This window comes from Petaurus breviceps, unplaced genomic scaffold (genome assembly GCF_028583685.1).
Source record: "Petaurus breviceps papuanus isolate PSGF00001 unplaced genomic scaffold, PetGlider_PUasm1.0 128, whole genome shotgun sequence".
In the NCBI taxonomy this organism is placed as follows: domain Eukaryota; kingdom Metazoa; phylum Chordata; class Mammalia; order Diprotodontia; family Petauridae; genus Petaurus; species Petaurus breviceps.
The window spans coordinates 12,553,028-12,566,794 of record NW_027185664.1 but is presented as its reverse complement, the minus strand read 5'-3'; the positions used below and the strand labels follow the sequence as shown (position 1 = coordinate 12,566,794).

Below are 13,767 nucleotides of genomic sequence, written 5' to 3'. Positions count from 1 at the left end.
CCCTTACAGGAGCTTACAATCAAATGAGGGAAGACAAGATACAAAAGTAAGCCAGAAAGCAGGACAGTGGAAAATCAAGGTATATTCCACAGTTTCCATATTTCCTGGAGTTCAAATGAAGTAGTGTTGGAGATATAAAATGGAGAGTGATATGGAAAGTCCAGATCCCAGTTTTCTATAAAGGAAGACTTTGGAAGGAGTTTTGAGATCTACCCTCCAACCTTCTAATCAGAGGAAAGAAGAGAATGGAATAGTTGGGATGGTACTGAGTATCTAATTCTGAGTGAACAGAAATTTCAGGTGATCACCTTATCCTGATTGGGGAATCATGTTCTGTGGAGTTCAAAGGAAAACAAGCTACAAATGGAAAGCGATTCCCCTCCCCCAGCGCCCACAACTCTGCACACACACACACACACACACACACACACAAACACACACACAGTCTCATGTTTTTTTCTCAGTTAAATATATCTACTTCCAACCAGATAAAACGGATCCAAATCAAAGGTAATCATAATCAAGGAAAGCATGCAGGAAAATATTAGTTTTCAGGTGGGTATAGATTATGCACAATTGTAAAATATATATTAAACATGGCCACATGAATAAACAAAGTTAACCAAAAGTCAAACTTTGCCCAAACTTGCATGACAGTTTGGAATTTTTTCCTGCTATCCTGTGTAAGAATCAAGGGACAAATACCAAACAAGAATAATTCCTCAGATTTCATTGTCTTTCATTATGGTAGTGTAGCACCAAAGTAATATTTACATCTCCCACAATCACTATAAAGACTGTGACTATAAGTATTGCATGACATTCGATCACAAAATATACCAAACTCTCCAGATAGAGATAGAACTGAAAGAATTATTTAGACACCAGAAAACCAAATCCCAAAACCAGTAAGCTGATTCCATCATAGTACCAAAGATATTCAGAAGCCATAATAACACTGAGAGCCACAGCATCCTTCAGCCTTCCCACAAGCCAATACAAGATCAATATTTACTCACAAAAATCTCAATCTCCTTGCCTGAGCTCCTCTGTCCCCCACTGTCTGGCTAGTTCTAAACCAGCTTCATATATATATTTAATAGGCTATTTTTTCTCTCTGATTAAGTCCCTTTTGATTTTTTTTGTTTTTAATTTTACATCTAATTTATAGAAAATCTCTTAAATTCCTTTCTATCAGTAAATTCTGTTTGGGTACTCTGTGGCTTTGTTAAAAGGGCATGACTGACTACTTTGGAGACAACAGCAGTGGCTGCCATCTTATACATTGTCATTTTTCCTCTCTACTGTTTTTCCAGCACTATGGCCATTTTCAAGTCCCCCCCAAGGCTTCAATAATCTTGTCATAATAAGCCTCACATTATTTTACATTATTTTCTAATGTGGTCTTAATGTCTTGATTTTTTTTCCTAAATGAAATGGTAAAATGTAATATTTCAGTGACTAAATTTATTTTTTAAAACTGTTCAATTATTTACAGTATTTTGAATATGTTAAGTACACCTTCAGGGATGGCCTGATGGAATGCTATAAAATTGCTTCTTCTACAGTGAGAATTATTGATACAAAATGCTTGGAAAAGATGCTAGATTGTCTTGACACAGTCAGAGATGGAGTTGGAATGTTTAAAAGTAAGCACAGATTAAGCAGCACATCAAAGTTTATCTTTTAAGTGTTAATTTTGTGTCTGGCCCAGGGAATGATAACCTAAAGGTCAGTCCAAGTTACCTGTTGAGCTGAAAAATCCCATTAGGTTTCACCTCATATCAAATAAAAGAATCACAAGGTGGTGCTATGATTTGGTTCTGGAAGCAGCAAAAGGATAAGGAGTTGTTAGCACCTTCCATGATCCCTTCCTTTATCACTCTTCTCTACCATAGGATTTAGCTAGAGGACACTCAAGAAGCTGGCTATGGCAGAAACTTCTTGCCCTAAATGTCTCAGATCTCTACAATGCTACCATTGCTTTGTGGATGATGCCCATGTGCTCAGAACGCTTGCTTCCAAGTTTCCATGTGAATGTGGAGAAAAATTTTTGAGGGGATTGACACTTGAACCACATATCTTGTATCTGTATTTAGCGTTCTGCTATCAACCTTGTAAGGAAAAGAGGACAAGAAGTGCCTTTGTGCCAAGAATAAATCAGGATCAGTAACCTCCCACTTACAGATATTTAGTCATGTTAAAATTAACGGATCCTGAATCAAAACTCACTTTTTTTCTCACTAGTATTTGGATTGTAGACTTTCTGGAATTCCTCTTCTGTATCAGTTTGGCAGAGACAAGTAATTTGAGCCATATGTATGTTTTACTCCCTGAGTCCCCAGTTGTTTTTCCTGAGCCTTGGACTTTTCTAAAAAGTGAATAACTCAGAAGTCATCCTTCTATTTTTCCTCTGAATTGTCTTTTGGGGTTTGTATTTCTAAGCTTCCTTGCTGGCATCATTTACTAGTTCTTTAAAAGGTAAAAAAAAGATTCATATTTCCATTCTAGATGAATGACCATTCAAATTACTTAAACTCATAATTCAAAAAGACATTTCTGTATTGTGGAAACAGGAGATTTTGGAGTTATGAACCTATTTTGGAGGCCTAATCTTTCTAAACTTGAGCAAATTACATTTTTTCTCTGAGATACACTCATCTGTAAAATGAATTTAGTAATACTTGCCGTGTGTATTTCACAAAGTCGTTGTGAGGAAAGCTTTTTAAACTTAAAAAGGAATATCTATCCATATTACCTATCTATGTATCCATCTATCATCTACCACAGTTCAACTGAAATCTGAATAAGCTTAAGCAAAGTTTCCGGTGACATGTAGAACTAGGTAGAGACATAAGGAGGTTGTGGAAAGAAGAGTTCTGTCACATGCCCACATGGGCATTTCTTTCCAATACCTATCCCAGCATTTGCAGGTCCTTTGTGATTACCATGAAAGTAACATGAGGACTCCTCCTACTCCATTGCCCTATGTCCTTCCTGTAGGGTTATTGGTGTGACTGTCCTCAAGTTTTTGTTGTTTTTGTTTTTTGTAGGTAGTTAACTCTCCCTTCTTTCATGCTTAAAATTATCTTTAAAGTTGCTATAAAATAATAGGAGATGCCTTCTGATGACTTAATGAAGATGGAAGGGCAGTGTAGTGACAAGAGTCTAGACGTGGGGACAGAAGACTTGACGGAAGTTCTGCCCTTGCTATTTATTTTCTTCCTGTCTTTGGAAATTTCTCTTCTTTGGGCCAGAGTTTCTTCACATGTGAAATAATGGAAATGTACTATACCTGTTACTCTCACTTTTATTTTTTTGGTGAACAACTTTCAACCATAGCAGCAGAAGCAGAGGCAACAATCACAACAATAAAACATGTCATGAAACCCAAGGGTGATAATATGCTATTCATAATACTCTTTTTGAATTAGGTATTATGTGTTTATAATAACTACAGATATAACCTTTCCTCTCAAAAACTTCAAATTGTACAAATTTACAATACTTCAAACATGTACATGCTTATTAAAGATGATGTATGTATGTATGTATATATATATATACACACACATACATATGCCTACATATATATCTTAATGGATAAATTATTTATTGCTTATGGTGTAACTAAATAAATTTGAGTATAAGTTCCTCATATTGTCATCATAAACCTCCAGAACACTGTGAACTATGAAAACCAGTTTACTACTTGGAGTTGTGAACTAATCCAACCATTTTGGAGGGCAATTTGGAACTATGCCAAAATGACTATAAAAGTGTGCATACCCTTTGATCCAGCAATACCATTTCTAGGCCTGTATCCCAAAGAGATCACAAAAATGGAAAAAGGACCCAATGCACAAAACATATTTATAGCTGCTCTTTTTGTGGTGGCAAAGAATTTAAAATTGAGAGGATACTCATCAATTGGGGAATGACTGAGCACCATGTAGTATATGAATGTAATAGAATACTATTGTGCTATAAAAAATGATGAGCAAGCAGCCTTCAGAAAAACTTGGAAAGACTTATATGCTCTAATGCTAAGTGAGGGGAGCAGAACCAGGAGAACATTGTGCACAGTTATAGCCATAGTGTGTGGTGACTAACTTTGATAGATGTAGTTCTTTTCAGCAATGAAAGGTTCCAAGACAACTCCAAAAGGCTCATGATGGAAAATACTATCCACATGCAGAGGAAAAATTATGGAGTTTGAATGCAGATCAGAGCATACTATTTGCTCTCTTTCTTTTGTTCTATTTTGTTTCTTCTTTCTTATAATTTATTCCATTGGTTATAATTCTTTTTTACAACATGACTAATGTGAAAATATGTTTAATATGAATGTTGAGCCTATATCACATTGCATACTATATTCAGGAAGGGGGAAGAAAAGGAGGGGGAGAAAATTTAAAACTCAAAATCTTGTGAAACAGAATGTTGTGAACTAATTTTTTTTTAAAACACCTTACTAGACGCTCTCAATACCCTTTTTAACTGTACTACCAGATGTTTCCTGTTTTATTTTTTTAATTAAAGTTCAATTAACATCACTAAAACCTTTGCTCAAGTGTATGTGGACCAAGATTCACCATTCACAAATTTCTTCTGAGCACTTTAAATATATATGAAGGACTCTTTTGATCTTAAAGAGAAATCGCTACCTTGGCTGAGATTTCCAGTATGTACAATGGTTTGGGGACATTGTGGTTAGGAGAGGAGAGAAGGGAAAGGATTGTCTTTATTATCTCCAACTATCCATTCCACAGTGATATTTGGAATTTGTTTGACCTTGAGGTATTTATATAGCATTTTCCAGGACCCATTCATGTACTTCTTTTGTCCTTTCTTAGCTTTTTTTTAAATCTTTCATTTGTTACTCTGATATTATACAACTGAATATTTTATATTTGGGGACTTGAGGATGGATTCTTAGCTCCATATGCTTTTAGCTTAGCTTGAAACCTTAGAGAATATGCTGTACTTTATAAAACCCACCTTAATACTTGTCTTTGTGACAAAGTATCCTTTGAAATGAACAAGAAGTAGATAAGGCGGGCAAACGCCAGGGGACTCTGACTGGTAGAAACATTCTTCTTTTTCTTTTGATCTTTGGGTGAATTACTGGAGCACATAAAGATATTTTCCTCTAGCTCTAGGTGCTTTATTAACATAAATTTGGAAGAAACTAATGCTTTGAGGCATTATCATAGAAGGTTATTTATACAAGGAAAACTCAAAACAAAGATATAAATATCTCCTCCAGATTCACCTGAAAGTTTAATCTCCTGCCTATATCCTCATTAGGCAATCTAGTCAAGAAGAAAACAATTTCTTTTTTGCTTAAAAATAATGTTGCAAAAATTATAAATAAAATAATAACTATATTAGTGGAAAGTTCCCACCACTCCTTATGCTCACTATTTCAGTCTCAATCAGAATTGGCACTCACAGGTCATGTTCTGAAATACTCAATGTTTTCTGCAGACCATAGAGGAAATTTCAAATGTAATCTTGCATATAATGTCTTTTAAATGATGTCTTTATATTTTAGGAAGGTGAACTAAATGACAATAAAAAGTTTCATTTTGTGAGTCTAGGAGAAACTGCAGAAATTTCCCCTACCAGAGATGCTATTTTTCATTAAATTGAGGCTTAATACCCCTTAATTTGCACTTGAGTTAGGCAAGATAAAATATTTTCTTTCCAAAGATCCTTTAGCGGAGCTCTCCTGACTTTAAGCCTAAAAACTTGAGAGCTGTCCAGTGCTGAACAAATCTTATAAAAGAGATGTATGTCCTTTAAAACAACAACAACAAAAAAAAAATGATGGCGGGGGGGTGGAATAATGTGGTAGTTGAAGGAGAACTATTTATCTATAATTAGGATATAAACTCTGATGTTTAACCCAAAAGGATAAGTGTCCTAGGCAGTTGCATAGTGACATTTTCAAATCCGTTTTTCATGGTACAAATTCTGAAAGCTTTTCTATCATTTGCTGAATAAGGTAATCTCTTGTATGTGAATTATCTTAAAGATTTTGCTGAAAGACCTAACTTCTTTCACCTCTCCAAAATTCCTATTGCTTACTTCTTGTGCTACCATTTATTACTCATATGATCTAAACCTAAAAAGGATTTCACATATCATTTAGGCTAACCCCTTCATTTTACAACTATTCTAAAACTCTTTTGTGGTGACTATATGGATAATTGATTTAAAAGACAAAAGGATTTTATACTTCATATAGACTAGCTCACTCATTTTAGAAATTAGAAAAAGGGTCAAAGTAGTTAAGAGGCTATGGATATTTGGATCCAGTAAGGCCTTGGCAAAAATGCAAGACTGGTAATATTTTATGTTATCATTTTTCTTCCCTTCTTGGTCTTCCATTGCTTCCTGCTGGCACTTGGATGTTCTAAAGGGCAGGCCATTCCTCTCTTATTCTCTTTACTCAGTTCCCAGTTGAATTATTCTCAGACACAAGAATTATTAGCTGCTGCTCTACTTGGTGGAATACCACCTTAGATATCCTAAGCAACATGAGGGCATTGAATTCCTGGGGCCTAATGTCAAGGAAATGGCACAAGAGATGAACTTTATCTTTTTCACTGTGTTTACTTAGGGTTTGTCCTGCTTAAGTTCATTTTTCCTCTAGTCTGTCACAGAAGAAACTAAATTTATTGTGAGAGTTCTTTCTTCCTTCTTCCATTTCTGAGCTGAGAGAGGTTACTTAGGCAATGAGGTGCCATTTCCTTGAAACTATATAATCTAAATGTGGCTGTTAAAAGAAGAACAAATAGCTCCAATTGTAAATGAACTGTATTAAAGGAATGTTAATCTTTATTTAACTTCCCTAAGTTCCACACTTGCAGCTCTGCAAACTGTCATAACCTCCCTGCTTCAGACTAAGTGGATTATTTACTTGTGATAATGGGCACATAGACTCATTAACATGCTGTCATAAACAGCTGTGTGGAAATGTATTGTGCATTCTGTCACATAAATAAGGTGTCCAACATAAAGTTGTGGTCTAAAAATGCAACTTAGAGAGAACAAAAAAAAATAAATGCTTTTTTTTTAAATACAGACAATCTTAATCAGAAGTTTCTTTTTTATTAACACTACTTTCATGAAAGTTGTGGACACTTGTCAGGTGAGTTGCCCTGATATGGGAGGAATTCAGAACTTGGCTTTCTTCTGCATTTTTTTTCAACTGGCACAGTCTGGTTTTAATGTCTATTACATTGGTTTCCTTTGTATGGTAAAGTAGGAGACCATATGGACAAGGACCAAACAATAGACATAATCTGCCTGGATTTCATTAGAGCTTTTGAATGTGCTCCATGTACCAGTCTTATCCACAAGCTAATAATCATGGATGCTTAGAGCTGGAAGGGATCTTAGAGTCATTAGTTATCAAATTCCTTCATGTTCCATAGGAGGAAAGTAAGGCCCAGGTGATCTTAAATGACTTACTCAAAGACACGTTGTCAGGGCTAGTAATAAAGTCAGGTGCTCTTTCTACAGGGAAATGAGATTATCCATAATTAGATGGAACAAGCCCTAATAATACTGCCAATTCCAATTGTACAGTACTAGTGTCCACAATAGTAAGTACTGTTGGTCTGGGGTTATTTAATAGCTTTACCAATGGTTTCAGTGATTAAAATGAAGCTTTCTAGGTTTGTAGTTAATCTCAGTTTTTTGTCAGGTTGCAGATACTCTTTTGGATGAAAAACATGACATATGGTTAGCTAGGTAAAAAAAATAGTAGTCCATAATAATTCATAAATTTCATAGTGCAAAAGTGCAGTTGTCAACATTAGGGGCACAAATAATACACTAAAATATATATATACAATGGGAAGAGGGTGACTTGTTAGGGAACACTATGAACTCAAAATGGATCCCAAAATGGATTAACCATGATCTGCTATTTTTTTTTTCTTTCCAATATGATGTGGAACTGAAAAAGACTAATAATGTAGATAAATTTCTATCAAACACATTAATTACAGAACTATGTTGGTTGCTTCAACAATTAGTCCTGGATCTCATGGAGTTTGTATTTTACTGAGTGTATATAATGTGTTTTTTATAACACATTATAAAAAAAATGAGACCTAATAGGTTTATCCAAAGTTGCAAAGACAGTAAGGGTATAAAGCAATTTACATTGCAAATCCCTCAAACTTAAATATACCTCTTAACCTCTCTAAGCCTCAGTTTCCTCATCTGTAAAATGAGAATAAGAAAAATACCTAAACTACTCAGAGATTTTGTGAAAAAAATTACAAACCGTAAAGATCTATAGAACTTGCACATATATAATACCATTTTTCTTGATCAATTTTTCATTTATTGGATAACTTAGGTATGTAGTTACACTTATGTTTATATGATTTTAAAAAATAATAAATTTATTTTTAGTTTTCAGCATTCATTTTCCCTAAGATTTTTAGTTCCAAAATTTTTTCCCCATCCCTACCCTCCCGCCACCCCAAGACAGCATGAAATCTGATACAAGCTAAACACACACACACACACACACACACACACACACACACACACACACATATATATATGTATATATATATTCATATTAAACATATTTTCACATTCATCATGTTGTAAAGAAGAGTTAGAACCAATGGGAGAAACCATCAAAAGAGAAAGAGAGAAATAGAGAGAGCAAGCAAATAGTATGCTTTGATCTGCATTTACACTCTATAGTTCTTTTTTTCTGAATGTGGATAGAATGTTCCACCATGAATCATTTGGAGTTGTCTTAGATCCTTCCATTGCCAAGCAAAGAAGACCATACCAAAGTCATCGCACAATGTTGCTGTTATTGTGTAATTATTCTTCTGGTTCTACTCACTTCACTTAGCATCAGTTTATGTAAGTCTTTCCACGTTTTTCTGAAGTCTGCCTGCTCATCATTTCTTATGGAACAATAGTATCCCATTACATTCATATACCATAAATTGTTCAGCCATTCTCCAATTGATGGGTATCCACTCAACTTCCAAATCTTGGAAACTATAAAAAGAGTGGCTAATAATAATTTTGTACATGTGGATCCTTTTCTCATTTGTATGCTCTCTTTGGGAAACAAGACTTCGAGTGGTATTGCTGGATTAAAGGGTATACATAGAGTGGTTTTCCTTTGGGCATAGTTCGAAATTGCTATCAAGAATGGTTGGATCAGTTCACAACTCCACCAACAATATGTTATTATTCCAATTTCCCCCCATCTTCTCCAAAATTTCTCATTTTCCTGTTTTCTCATGTTTGCCAATCTGATAGGTGTGATATGGTACCTCAGATTTGTTTTGATTTGCATTTTGCTAATCAATAGTAACTTAGAGCATTTTATATGACTATAGATAGCTTTAATTTCTTCCTCTGAAAACTGCCTGTTCATATGCTTTGACCATTTATCATTTGGGGAATGACTCATATTGTTATAAATTTGATTCATTTCACCAGAGACACTGGTTGTAAATTTTTCCCCCAGTTTTTTGCTTCCCTCCTAATCTTGGTTGCATTGACTTTATTTGTGCAAAAAAATTACAATTTAATGTAATCAAAATTATATATTTTGTATTTCATTTTATTCTCTATCTCTTGTTTGGTTATAAATTCTCCTATTCTCCATAAATCTGAAAGGTAAACTATTACTTGCTCTCCCAGTGTACTTAAATTATCAGCCTTTATATCTAATGCATGTATGCATTTTGACTTCATCTTGATATGATGTAAAATGTTGATATATGCTTGTTTGAATTCTTGACTTTTGTATTATTTTTTTCTTTTTCAAATATTTCATTTGATTTACTAGCATCTGTTATGGACATATTTTTCTCCTTGATTACAAAAAATATGTATATTTTTTAAATATTTACATTTTGGGGACATATTGACTATTAGCCATGGTACCAAATAGAGATCCAATAGGACCAACTATATGTTTTGCTATTACAAATATTTTCTGATATCTGCATCAGTAAAATCATTTCCCTCTTTTTCTCATTCTAGGTTCCCAGATTAAGAGTTTTACATCCCTCCGGTTCCTCTCAGAGCCTTCTGATGCTGTTACCATGAGGGGAGGTAGTGTGCTTCTGAACTGCTCAGCAGAATCTGACAAAGGAGCTCCAGTTATCAAATGGAAGAAGGATGGTGCCCACTTAGCCCTAGCAATGGATGAACGGAAACAGCAACTGGCAAATGGCTCCCTGTTAATACAAAATATAGTCCACTCTAGGCACCATAAACCAGATGAGGGTCTATACCAGTGTGAAGCATCGCTAGGAGATTATGGGGCAATCATCAGTCGAACAGCTAAAGTTTCAGTAGCAGGTAGGTGACTGTCTTCTTTCTATGGTTTTGGAGGTCCAAGAAGAATTTTTGCAGAACTTTTGATAGTTTTTACAATATGGGGGAAAATAAAGAAATACATGTTTGGCCTGTCATGTTCATTGTTTCTTCTCAAATAAAATCTGACAGGGAAGAAAGTTTTAAACAAAGTATTTTGCTAGATAGACTAGTTTTCATCTTAAGGGTTTTTGAGGCTTATTTTAATAATAACTGTGGTAATGAAGGTATTTACAGAAATCTCAATAAAGAGATAAAGGGTGGAGATTTCCACTAGTCTGAAGAATCCTTACAAATACTCTAATGATGGGCAATATTTTGACTAAAGATCTGGATGACAGCATGATTTATTTCTCTTTTTCTTCTTATATGGAAGATTTGCAGTAACATAGACACAGCCAACAACACATTAAAATTCCTGGAATATGCAATCTGCTGCTATTTCTGTCATACCTTTTCTTGTTAGAGGGCAGCTCATAATTATCTCTATTGGGCACTGCAGTGTCAGGCCAACAAGGAGATGAATCACTCTTTGGCCAGTGTTTCTATAATGAAGTTGTGTTCACCTGAAGTTAGACTTTAATTTTTGTCTGGTGAACAAAAAGGCACTAACTGGGCCAACACAGGAATAAAAGGAATGAATTGAGTTCAGGGAAGTAAATGGCTATCTTCAGCTAACCTTATATTCTAGTTCTCATTATGCATGTTGGCCCATTTGCAACAGGATAATAACATTACATGTGGTTGCTTTAAATTGGGTTTATCTCCAACTGCTTAAACAGTAACAACTCCTAGAAGACAGTTGGGAATTAAAATCCTTAACTTCAGTACCCAGGACAGATCCACACTTCAAACTACCAATTATTGCTTTGGTATTATGTTTCTGCTTTTTCATTCACTGTCTCCCACATTCCTACCCTCTGAAAAAGGCAGCCTGATAATAATTCACTTTCTCTAGAACACAATCAGTGGAGAGAAAATGATGGTTCCATTAGTTAATATTAAAACAATGGCAATGACAACAACAATATATTTTAATAAATTTTAATAAATAGTGACATTTATATAGTACCATGGCATTTGTCAACTGCTTTGCATACATTATCTTTTTTTATCTACATAGTGGAGATGTAAGCTAGGGGATATTATTGTCATCATTTTATATATGAAGAAACAGAGACTTAGATATAGATGGTAAGTGTCCTCCCTGGGATGGCCTGAAATAGATTTAAAATCAGATCTTCTTGATTTCAAGTCTAGTGTTCTATATCCTACACTACCAAGCTACCTAGAATAATCAAATAAGCTACCTTCTGGCACTAGAAGGAAAAAAATGAATAGGATTGTGTGTGAACCCTCTCCCTAACACTTATCTAAGCCAACATGTGACCCTATTTCCACTTTTTCTTTTCTCATGTGCCCTAGCTATTCTTTTAAATGTAATTTCATTTGTACACAAATCCTACCCATTAATTTCTGTAGCCTCCTTACAGCAGACTCACTTGGATTATTAATGGTAAAGAAGAGTGAGTACACAACATATGTGTAAAGGGCAAGTATAGGGATGAGTGGAAATGAAAGGCAAGGCTCCAGTCCAGCTTATTTCTATGAGTGAGGGGTGTCTTCCTCCTGAATGATGAGCAGAATGTGTAGAAAGGACTGAAATTGTGTATTAATGATGACCTGTCCAAGTGATATGCATGAGGGGTTACCGAGAAATGCCCAGAAGGAGGTGAGGAATACTGCAATCACATTCCTCCACTCCCACTCCATCCAGTTTCCTGTTCTCTTAGATCTCTCTGATCAGTTATCCATGATGCCTGAATATCTCTGCTAAACAGAATGAATTTGTGCAGCTGTTTAATGCCAACATCAAAAAGCAAATCAGGATGTTATATCACATAAGAATGTCCTGATGTGGGGTTGATATGGTTTCATGCTTACTGCAATCGAGATTCAGTTTTTTATGGGCCTCTCTTTCAAAGACAGAAATGTATAAAGATTGCATTCCTGCAAGATATTAAAATAAAAAGGCTTGGGCTATAGTATTCTATGCAAAGGGAGGGTAAAGTATTCAGCCATTGAGTTACAATCTCATCTTAGATTATATCATTTGGAGGCAATAGGGCTGTTCACAGCAGTTTAGATGTTCACTATGTTGTTTGGAAACACAGCATTCATCAATGTTATACGTGCAGAGGTTAAGCCTGTCAAACTACTGGAATGTAGGAGGAATGGGTGGAGGTGGTGGGATAGATTTTCCTCAAAAAAACAAACAAACTACTGGTCTAATTTAATCTCAGTTTAAGGCATTCGCAGTTAATAAATGACTAATAGGTGACAGCCAGATTTGCTCTGGACAAACTGCCCTAATGTGTGAAAATTGCACAACATAACTTTTTAGGGATGGCTAGGTGGCACAGTGAATAGAGCACCAGCTCTGGAATCAGGAGGACCTCAGTTCAAATTCATCCTAAAACATTTAACACTTACTAGTAGTGTGACCTTGGGCAAGTCACTTAACCCCAACTGCCCTCCAAAAAGCAAAAAAAAAATAATAAAACCTTTTTAAAGTCTGCTTTTAAAATCTTGTAATAGACTATTTTCTACTTGAACTTTCTAATTTTTTTAATCAAATAAACGTGACAAGTGAAATCTGTCTTTAATCAGTCAACATATTTTATGCAGAGAACTTGCCATGTGCTCTTCATACAATTTTCTAGGAATTTCTGAAGAGCTCTGCAGAATCTGACATTCAGTATTTGCAAAAGTGCACTTGGCTGAAGTGGGAACAAGAGCAGTGAAGAGAACCAGAGAGCTGCCTCCTAGTGTAACATCTTATTCAAAGATGCAATATAACATGTTGCCTACTATTTATGCACCACTTAATTGGGCAGTGTACCAACATAGACAGCATGAGCTTTTAAATCTCCTATCATATGAATCAGAAGCAGTGTAACCCATGATTTGCGACCCATAAACAGAAATAAATAGTTCTGATTAAGATGATAAAATGGGACAGGCAGCATGACTTAGAGAAAAACAAAAAAATAAAGACTTCTCTTTTTTCCCCTTAGCTTGGGTCACTCTAATTACTTGGGGTCACTGTACATCAGATAATGGTTGAATTAATTCATTTTTTTTCCTTATGAGAATTTGTTGGATTTGTTTGTCACATGTATGAGTCCATAGATTTTTTAATCTATCTATCTATCTATCTATCTATCTATCTATCTATCTATCTATCTATCTATCTATCTATCTATCTCTATATCTATCTATCTAATCTATCTACAATCAAAAAAGCTAGAAGTATATATATATATATATATATATATATATATATGATATTTATATATGATATAAAATCAAATGACTAAAATA

The 13,767-nt window shown here is 34.9% G+C and overlaps 1 protein-coding gene across 1 annotated transcript in view; it reads left to right on the top strand.

The window, feature by feature from the left end:
* Nucleotides 1-13,767, top strand: part of DCC (DCC netrin 1 receptor) — a 1,052,419-nt gene that overhangs the window by 42,984 nt on the left and 995,668 nt on the right. Inside the window, exon 3 of the mRNA XM_069102085.1 lies at nucleotides 10,048-10,368. Within this exon, the coding sequence (XP_068958186.1) occupies nucleotides 10,048-10,368 (321 nt within the window). The remainder of the gene's footprint in view (nucleotides 1-10,047; nucleotides 10,369-13,767) is intronic.